Source organism: Spinacia oleracea, chromosome 6, assembly GCF_020520425.1.
Source record: "Spinacia oleracea cultivar Varoflay chromosome 6, BTI_SOV_V1, whole genome shotgun sequence".
Classification (NCBI taxonomy): Eukaryota; Viridiplantae; Streptophyta; class Magnoliopsida; order Caryophyllales; family Amaranthaceae; genus Spinacia; species Spinacia oleracea.
The window spans coordinates 125,771,035-125,781,934 of NC_079492.1; the positions used below are offsets into that span (position 1 = coordinate 125,771,035).

Genomic DNA, 10,900 nt, shown 5'->3' on the forward strand with positions numbered 1-10,900 from the left:
ATCAAACTTCTATATTTAGTGGATTCCTTAGACATGAGTATGTCTTAATAACCACGAGACAATTAGTTTAACTTTGACGCTGTTAAACGCCGCGCCGTAAAAGGAGGTTATAAAGGCAGTGATCAGGTGGGCTAAGAATTGAGTGGGAGTTATGGTCATACAAGAGTGAATAAGTCCTCCTATTTGATAGGAATGGTGTCTGGGCCTCTTGATGAGCGAGAACTGAAAATTGCATGGCCATGCGGAATGGGATTAAAAGTTAATCTTTATTTGAACAGTTCGAACTCGGCGATCAAGAAACTAGAATTTGAGAATAACAGCGTGTTATCAAATTTTGGCATTAAGAGACTTAAGGAATTTAGCATTGCGTTCTTGTCTTCGGACAAGTGGGAGATTGAAGGAATTATGTCCTTAGACATTTCCGGCAATTACTAAATATAAATAGGAATTAATTATGAAGATAATAAATTAATTATTTTAGTAATCATATTTGCTTGCTAGAGAATAAATGTGATTAGTAGGACAATATTGATTGGACCTACAACTAAAATATATTAATCCTATAAGGTCACACATATAAGCACTAATTGGAATGGGCCCAAAAGGTCCTATGGCAACCGGCCTGCTAAGAGAAATAAGGTTGGGCTTTGTGTTAACTTAAAAGCCCTAAACATTATAATAGTTATAATGTCAGGGATTCAGTAACAACGTTCATTGAATATCTGACACAAAAAGCAAACACAAAACCCTAACGGTCATTCTCTAAACGCCGTACATCCCAAACAAAGCAAGAGACAAATTGTGATCGTTCTCTTCCGTACTAGCATACGTGGGATTCAATTCATGCTTGTGGACTGAGTAGAGGAGCAACAAGTGGGGCTCTAAGATCTTCGAAGCTTGCATACGAACGGGAGAACACGCTTCAAAGGTGATTATTCTTTCGACTTAATCTGATCTGTACTATCGTTATGCATGAGATCCTATGATAGATGTTAGGAAATTGTTTCCTGAAATTCCGCTTTATGCATCTATATGTTCCTACACGGTGTTAGGCGGTTGATGCCGTTAATTCTTATCGTTGTTGATGCCATTGATTTTGTCGCCATTGATGCAGGTTTCAGAGTTGGGAAACAATGGAAACTCACCGGAACGACAGTGGGAGACGATGTTGTTGCGGTGCTAACAGCTGGAAGAAGAGGAGGAGAGGGAAAGAGGAAGAATAAATAAGAAGGAAGATGAGGGATTGACTTCTATGGGAGAGGGGAAGTGAGTGAAAGAAACGAGTAGAAAGAAAAGAGTGGTTACAGGAAGAAGGAGGAGAGAGATGGTTTAAAAAAAAAAAAATTAATTATACAAAGATAAACCTGTCACATTTACTTATCTTACCGGTTACATCCCTTTCGTTTTCTTCCCTCGCGGATGTGTGACAAGAAATATTAAGTAAAACGGGATGAACTGTGGGCGTTAGCCTCTTTTTATTAGACTTTGGAGTCCCCATTCGGTTTTCAACGACAAGGAGAAAAACTGACAAAACCAAGTTATTGTGATACGAAAGTAGCATATTTTAGGCTCAAGCTCGATCACGTATTTGACCACAACGGTCGTAGGTCCCCTTGTGATCCCTGATGTGGAGATCGCTCAACATACATCCAACGGAGTAGAGATTGAGGGTTCGGGGGACATTTACTAATACGGGGAGTGACAAGTATTAGCACATGAAGCGGTCCTTACTAGTTCAACGTAACGATGATGGGATATGCGTTAAACTACATTACTAATCTGGATTGCTTTTAATGCACACATATTAACTAATAGATGTCAAAAATATTATTTAGATTAATTTAAGGTACCTAACAAGAATTCGGATTGTCCATCGAATATCTTTTTAGGCGTTATAAATAATCAGTTAATGTTGACAGATATATAATGGTGACTAAAGCAATAAAGCAGATTATAGCACGTCACAATATAGTTTTGGCCATATTGCGGTACTCAGAAAACTAACCACTTGTCTTTACTCATTTTCCTTTTACGCAACGTACTTTCCTTACTAGACTCTTGGGCAGGATCCAGGCTTATTTTAAGTGCTTATACGGGCAGAGTTCCGCTTTACATGAGTTAATACGGCGGACTACGCAATATAGGGAACTATTATCGGGACATACGGAAGGCTTAGACTTAGGCTTAACTTCTGTATAGTATTGAGATTATGATTTGGTGCCCTTTACTCGGCTGGTTGGAGGTCCTATTTTGTAGGAAAAGAGTGCCGTGAAAGATAGAGACATTCGCAGTTTGAGAACAGCTAAAAAGCTTATGTGCGCGAGAAATTTGTCCGCGTTGCAACACCCGATTGGGCACGAAAAAAGCCCTGCCCGGCACAAGCACGAAAAAAGCCCTGCCCGGCACAAGCACGAAAAAAGCACGGCCCGGCACGGGCACGAAGTTGTGGGCTGTGGGCCTTAATTTTTTGAAAAAAGCACGACAATGCACGACACGACTCGATCCGACACAACAAAGAAAGCTAAATATAGTAAAATTAGCCTTAGGCACGACGGGCCGGCCCGGCCTGGCACGAAAGGCCGTGGGCTTGTGTCAGGCCTGGGCCTTATTTTTAACTTTTCGGCCAGGCCCGGCCCGACACGACATGAAACAATGTGGGCCCGGTGTGGGACCGGCCCGGTTAGGCCCATGGGCTCGGCCCGGCCCACGACCATTTTTATGAGCGTGAAAGTGCCAGATTAACTTTAGAATTTGTATTTGAGTTGGACTGAAATGAGGACGTGAGATAAATCTTGCGCGTAGAAGTTGGCGCGAGTAAATTGTCGCACTAGGCCCTGTGCGCAAGAAAATTCTTGCGCACTTTTATTTTCCACGCGTTTTATCCAGCTTAATCCGATTGTTTTCCAAATCAAAACTCTTTTTTAGGCTTTTTATCCTTATTTCAAGTTATTCCCAACTAAAACTCTATTTTCAATCTTTTTTAGGAGTTTAATTGGAATGCAACTAAAACTCCGTTTATTGCTTTTCTATCTCTTTTAGGAGTTTAATTGAATTCAACTAAAATTCTCCTTTTGTCATTCTATTTTAGGGGTTGAGTTGGTCATCTAACGCGTTATGCGCCTCACCCACATTCTCATGTGTCATCACTTCTCCCAAAGACCATTGATCAAACTCATCATCACTGCCCAGACCTTGTACACCAACATCAACATTACTTTGCAAATGAGAAATTCCATTTGGTGACACTACTACAAAAATAGCCAAAGAAACCGGGCAAAACAAGGCAAAGAAACCTCACTTTATACGGTGCCTAGGTAGTAGGTCTCTTAGCATAAGAAATCGGAATTTTCATCTGGTTTCTTTGATATATCTAAGGAACCGATTTTGACAGAAAACTGGTTTCTTAGATCCTTTTTTGTGAATTTAAATACAAAGAATAAGGGACCGAATTGATGAAATATGCGGTTTCTTTGACTGTACTAGGAAACCGCATTGTTACAAAGTGCGGTTCCTTAGATTTTTTTTAAGAGACTGTATTTTAAGCATCTACGGTTTCTTTGATACCCCTCTGGTATAAACGTGTACAGTCTGTGAAACAATATTTATTAAATATCTGGTTTCTTTGATGTTATTTTAATTTTTTTATTAAATTTTAAATTCTTGCTACAACCAATAAATTATTGGCAGCAAAACTCCTGACTTTTCTCTCCAAGTTTCTCTCTGGTGCATGATACCTTATCGTGCACCCCTGCCATGGCAAGAAAATCTGGATCGAAAAATCAGGGGAACAAGCATGGAAATGGTAAGTCGAAACCTCGAGGTCCATCATCTGATTCTCAAGCTCTGAAAACTCGCTCATTGGAGGAAGTTCTTGGGGTGGAAGCAATTGATTTTGGCATTGAGAATGAAGTGCTGACGCCTAAATCGAGTTTGCACCAACTTCAAATTCGCTCTGAATTGCGACATTCTTTCAATGATTACTTGCAAGCAATACACAATTTCAATGGTATTGCGAACTCAATCCAAAAACAATTTGGACGTAGGTATAATTCCTATCCTACTTGATGAAACTGTTGATGATACTACTGATGATGATTCGAATAATATTGTGATTGATAATGAGGTTGGAAATAATGTTGAACCTCTGGATGTGAATGGTGATGATCCTAATGAGACTGAACCTAATAATCCTGTAGAAATTGAGTTGGAAGATATTCAGGAAGAGGTTGAGTTTTGGATGTCAGCTGTTGTTTGTTATGTTGTGGGTGATAATCCTCCAATTAATGTTATGGAGGGATTCATTAGGCGCATCTGGAAACATTTGAATGTTGATAAAGTGATTATGGTGAAGAGGGGAGTATTCATTGTTAGATTTCTCACCATGGACTCGAGGGATAAGGTCTTAAATGGCCATTACTTTTTTGATAGCAAACCCCTAATAATGAAGCCATGGGATTCTGATATGGACATGGATAAAGAGGAGGTCAAATCTGTGCCTATTTGGGTGCAATTGAAGCTTGGTTTCAAATACTGGGGGGAGAGAGCTCTGTTCAAGATCATTAGCCAAATAGGGAAACCTATTAAGAGAGATCAAGCTACAATAAATAGGGACAAATTGCAATTTTCTCGAGTGATGGTGGATGTTCCATTATCTAAGGAGCTTCCTGATTGTATTTCCTTTAGAGATGAGAATGGCTTGATGGTGAAAGTAGGATTGTACTATGAATGGAGGCCTACATTGTGTTCTAAATGCAAGATGATAGGACATTTTCAAGAAGAGTGTAGACAAGGCAAAACTAAAAGAGTATGGGTGCAGAAAGCTAAGCAAGTGCAGCCAGATGCAGCATTGCATACTGCTACAAGTCCAGTGGTTGATCCAGATGGGTTCCAAAGATCTCTAAGACCTATTAGAGTTAGAACATCTCCAAGGGAACCAGTTAGAACCTCCAATGTTTTTCAGATTCTTGATACTAGATTGAATGGAGATGCAGGTGTGTGTGATGATGACACCATTGGTGAGGAACATAGAGTTATTACACCTGGAAGGGGGGACCCTTCCCACTCTCATGGATAGAATAGCTGCTTGGAATGTCAGAGGCCTTAACTCACTTCAAAAGCAGAATGAAGTTAAACACTTCATTCAGAAATATGAAGTGGGGTTGGTGGGGCTTCTGGAGCATAAGGTGAAGCTGCCTAATTTGGGTAAGCTTTATCAGAAAGTTTTTGCAAAGTGGTGTTTTACTAGTAATGCTAGTTATCATCCTGGTGGTAGAATAATTGTGGCTTGGAAGGCTGGTAGTTTCAATGTCAATATAGTTGCTGCATCTAGTCAGTTTTTGCATTGTCATATTACTCCTGCTAGTGGTATGCCTGCTTTTTTCTGTACCTTCATATATGCTCATAATGAAGCTGGGTTGAGACAGAATTTATGGAGAGATTTAAATCTAATTCATACTGCTGCCCTTTGGATTTTATGTGGAGATTTTAATTGTGTTATGGCCCCTGAGGAAAGGATAGGTGCTCCTGTTAATTAAGCAGTGTGATATAGTGGAAATGTGTGGGTGTATGCATAATTGTGGTATGGAGGATTTGAAGAGTGTAGGGAATCTGTTTACTTGGAATAATAAACAACAAGGGAGTAAGAGAGTCTTTTCAAAGATTGATAGAATGTTATCAAATCAAGCATGGCTAGATGTTTATCCTGATGCAGAAGTTTGTTATCTACCTGAGGGTCAGTTTGATCACTCCCCAGGGTTGCTTACTGTTTATCCTAGAGTAAATGGAGGAAAAAAGCCTTTTAAATACTTTACTATGTGGAAACCATCTCCAGTTTTTGCTGATACTGTTAAGACAGCCTGGAACACTCAGATTGGGGGGAGTAAAATGTTTATAGTTGTCAGCAAGTTGAAAAAAGTGAAGATTGCTCTCAAGGAATTGAACAAGAGTGGTTTTACTGATGTGCATGCTGCTGACTTGAGAGCTCACAATGAGCTCATAGCAGCTCAAGAAGCTATGCATAAAGATCCCACTAATATGGATCTAGCTGATGCTGAGTTGAGAGCTATTCATGAGTACAAAGAGAAGCATAAGATATATTTAGAGTTTTTGAGCCAAAAAGCTAAAGTAGCATGGCTAAAAGATGGGGATGCAAACACTGCTTTGTTTCATCAGAGTATCAGAAGCAGAAATTTGAAGAATCAAATTTACAACATTCATGATATGGGTGGTGTATGGAAGGATAATCCTACTGAGGTTGCTGATGCCTTTTTAGATTATTACAAGCAGCTGTTGGGGAGTAAAATGAGAATAGAACCCCTGTATTGAAGGAGGTGGTGCAGTTAGGTCCTGTGTGCCAAGCTCCTCACAAAGCAATTTTAAATGTAAGTTACACTGCAGATGAAGTTAGGGCTGCCCTTTTTTCTATTCCAGGAGCCAAGGCACCTGGTCCAGATGGATTTGACTCTCATTTTTATAGAGATTCTTGGCATATTGTTGGTGATGAAGTGGTTGCTGCTGTTCTTGATATGCTGAAGCATGGTAAAATTTTGAAAGAGTTGAACCATACAGTGATTACCTTGATCCCAAAAACCAATTGCCCTAAAGATGTGACTGAATTTAGACCAATATCCTGCTGTAACACACTTTACAAGTGTCTTACTAAGGTGCTGTGTGGAAGGCTTAGACATGTACTGCCAGATCTTATCTTAGAGAACCAAGGGGGCTTTGTGCATGGTAGGTTCATTGTTCATAATATTATGGTTGTTCAGGATTTGGTGAGACAGTATGGAAGGAAGGGTGTGAAGCCTAGTTGTCTCATGAAAATTGATTTGCAAAAAGCTTATGATACTTTGGATTGGCAATTTCTCCAGGAAATGTTAGAGCAGTTAGAGTTTCCACAGCATTTTGTAAACTTGGTGATGCAATGTGTTTCCACTCCCATGTTCTCTCTGATGTTTAATGGTTCCATGCATGGGTTTTTTAAATCCAAGAGGGGATTGAGGCAGGGTGATCCCATTTCACCACTCTTATTTGTCATATGCATGGAGTATCTGTCAAGAATCTTACATAAGATGAGTGATATGCCTTTGTTTGGTTTCCATCCAAGGTGTAGAGAGATCAAACTCACCCATCTGTGCTTTGCTGATGATTTGATCTTATGTTGTAAGGGTGAGTATCCTTCTATTCTATTGCTACTCAAGGCTTTTAAACTCTTTTCTGTTTCTTCTGGCCTCAAAGCTAATCAACGGAAGTCATCCATTTACTGTCATGGCATGACAGATACTGAAGTTCAAAGGGTGGTAGATGTTTCTGGTTTTACCAGAAGCTATCTTCCTTTCAAATATTTGGGGGTTCCAATATGCTCTAAAAAGATCTCTAGTGCTCAATGCAGTCACTTGGTGGATAAAATTATAGCTAGAATCAAAATTTGGAGCTCCAAAAATCTGTCTTATTCTGCAAGAATGCAGTTGATCAATTCTGTTTTGTTGAGTCTGCATATTTACTGGGCTCAAATTTATGTGTTGCCAAAGAGTGTTTTGCATGATATTGGGAGGATTTGTAGGGCTTTCTTGTGGAGTGGTCAAGCATAAAGTCAGAAACCTAGTAATGTTGCTTGGGATAATACTTGTTGTGGGAAGCAATTTGGTGGTTTGGGTTTTAGGGATATAAATTTGTGGAATACAGCAGCAATGGGCAAATATGTTTGGGCTCTGGCTATTAAGCAGGATAATGTGTGGATCAAGTGGATCTCTTCAGTGTATCTCAAAGATGGGGATTGGTGGGAGTATAAACCTCCAGTTTCTGCAAGTTGGTATTGGAAGCAAATCTGTAAAACAAAAGAACAACTGAAGCATTTCTTCACTCAATCTGACTTCAGAGGTATGGCAACCTATTCTGTGAAGCAGATTTATGAAACAATAATTGGCACTAAACCTAGAGTACATTGGGATAAAGTAGTTTGGAATAGATTGAATATCCCCAAGCATAGATTTATTAGCTGGCTAGCCATGCAATCAAGACTCCAGACCACCTCAAAGATGGCCAGAATTGGAGTTAGTCAGTCAGCTATGTGTTTGATCTGTGGGCAAGAAGATGAAACTCATCAGCATCTGTTTTTTCAATGTGTTTATAGCTGTGATTGCATCAGAGCTATTAAATCCTGGCTGGGTTTGTCCATTAATATTAACAGCCTAACCAATTTGATTAGTCAAATTGGGCATAGCAGGTGGTCTAAATTTAAGAAGCAGGTATATTATGCAGTTTTGATGGCTGCAGTGTATCTGATTTGGCATTGTAGGAATACTAGCTTCTGGGAAAACTATGTTCCTACTGTGAATCATACTGTGAACAAGTTGAAGCAAGTGGTGAGAGGTAGAATTCATGCTGTCATGCCTAAGAGTGTTAGCAGAAAAGATAGTGAGTGGTTCATGAGCTTGTAATGTTTGTTGCTTGCTGTTTGCAGCTTTGTATAGCTAGTTGTTTGCTGACTCCTTGTGATTAGGGTCCAACCTAGTTGGATCGTAATGCTTGGAGTTAGCTTAGGTTGTATTCTTGTTTGACATTAATATATTTCTCACTTGGTTAGCAAAAAAATAAATTATTGGCAGATAATATATTTTCAAATTACATGGTACCTGTAGATTCCATCTAATATCCAAATTGGCTCAATGGTATAATAATAATCCATCAACTCTATAATATGTATAAAAAATCTCAAAACCGACCAATGTACAACTTCTTGTTCTCCAAAGCAATAAATAAAACTACTGTGAATTAAAATTCTCAAAAACTTGATTACACGTTGACAATACTTTACATCCTGCAACATGCGTCAGTTCTTCTTGCAGAGTTTAAAGAGACTGCATGCATGACTACTCTTATACTAGATTGCATTTGGACAGACTGACTAATTAACAAAGGCAGAATCGAAACCAGATTGACTGTATTCTCAATACCAGCTTTGGCAGCTTCAAAAGATTCCTTTCAACCCTGAAGTCTTAAACTCTCAATACCAACTTTATAGATTCCTTTCAACCCTGAAGTCAGCATAATTCAATCATCAAAATGAAGTGTAGAGAATGAGCAAATAAGATTTTTTCTGAGGTTAATAGGGAGGTTTCTCTTATATTCAATATGGATTGGTGCAGTTGGATCCAACTCTGATTCCCTGTTAAACAAACCTTGGAAACATTTGCAAACAGCAAAGCGAGATACTAAAGAAGACCAGCAACAACCAACATCAACCCAACATCTAGAAGTAACCGTTTCTCTATAATCAATCATAAATTGTTAAGCCATAAATTAAATTTGAAGTTGTAGATATCATATGCAGGTGCAAACGAAAATAAGACAATATTGCCTAATCAAAAGCATATCCTTGACCAGAATTACCAGTACCCAGACTAGATTAGCTGCAAGAACCATATTCGACTTTGACGCCAAGAACTAGTTGATTTCTACGAGCACTCTGAGCATCTTCTCCTGCTACTGGCACTAAATCTATACACGATCACTCCATCAGGAACCCATTTTTTTAGCACCCAACAAGTCACTATTGTTATTCTTCATCAATTAAATAATATCTAAACGCTGTCAGGAAAATTCTAATGAAACAGATGTATTTAAGACTTTGCAAATAAGAGCTCATGGCGACATCACTACTAAAATCGTTGACCTTGCACCCCTTCCAATCATGAAAAGATGAAATCATATTATGCTCCTCATAAAACAATTACAAGCACAAACCTGGTGGTTCAAATATCCATTAACCTAAGATCATGGCCTCAATCTCAAGGTAATTTTCTCGTGGGAAGAAAAAACTAGGGTTTGTAACCTAGGCTCATGATACCTTGATAAATTAGGGCTCACTCTCTGTCATTCTCATTAATTCTCTACGTATATATATTACATAGGAAGGCTAATTAGGTACGTAACTCCGTATATCTAGAATATTATAATATCACTACAAAAATTTGTATCTTTTATGGCAACCTAATAACGACAGGTGAAAATCCCGTCGCAAAAGGGCTTTTGCCACTACAAGAATTTGTATCTTTAACGACAACCTAATTACGACGGGTCAAAAATCCCGTCGCAAAAGCCTTTTGCGACGGGGCTAACAACCAAACAATGACGGGAATAACCGTCGTAAATGTCTTTTACGACGGGTTTACGACGAATTTACGACGGGATTTCTATTAACGACTGCCCCTTTTATGACGGGTTTGCGACAGGAAATCCCGTCGTTAATCAACGATTATTGGCCTTTTGCGACGGGATTTCCCGTCGTTAATAGTACAATTTCTTGTAGTGTGCGACGGGGATAACAACCCAACAAAGACGGGAACAACCGTCGCAAATGTCTTTTACGACGGGTTAATGACGGGATTTCCCGTCGTTAATAGTACAATTTCTTGTAGTGTGCGACGGGGATAACAACCCAACAAAGACGGGAACAACCGTCGCAAATGTCTTTTACGACGGGTTAATGACGGGATTTTCGTTTAACGACGGCCCCCTTTTATGACGGGTTCACGACGGAAAATCCCGTCGTTAATCAACAATTATTGGCCTTTAGCGACGGGATTTCCGATCGTTAATAGTACAATTTCTTGTAGTATATTAACATACTCCCTAATATACTCCGTATATTTCGTATATACTATCGTAACAAATGATTAAATGGTTATCTTTATACGGTAATAATTTTGAGAGAAACTTTTTATTAAAAAGATTTTTTTTAATATAAAATTGTTATAAGGTCATAATTCTTACAACCGATAGTATCTGATAAATTTTCGTAAATTAGACAACTTGTTATAAAAAATCTTCACCTAACACATACCCACAATTGTACTATTATACTTCGTATACAATTTTGAGAGCAAACTATTCTAATTTA

At 38.8% G+C, this 10,900-nt stretch overlaps 1 protein-coding gene across 1 annotated transcript; it reads left to right on the top strand.

Annotated features, from left to right (window-relative positions):
* The first annotated feature begins 7,688 nt into the window (after positions 1–7,688).
* On the top strand, positions 7,689–8,438 carry LOC110776315 (uncharacterized). The gene has a single exon (XM_021980863.2). It carries the CDS (start codon positions 7,689–7,691, stop codon positions 8,436–8,438), a length of 750 nt encoding a protein of 249 aa, XP_021836555.2.
* Positions 8,439–10,900: the final 2,462 nt, after the last annotated feature.

What these genes read in the sequence shown, in the direction of transcription:
- LOC110776315 (XM_021980863.2), top strand. Translation starts at nt 7,689, where the DNA reads ATGGGCAAATATGTTTGGGCTCTGGCTATTAAGCAGGATAATGTGTGG.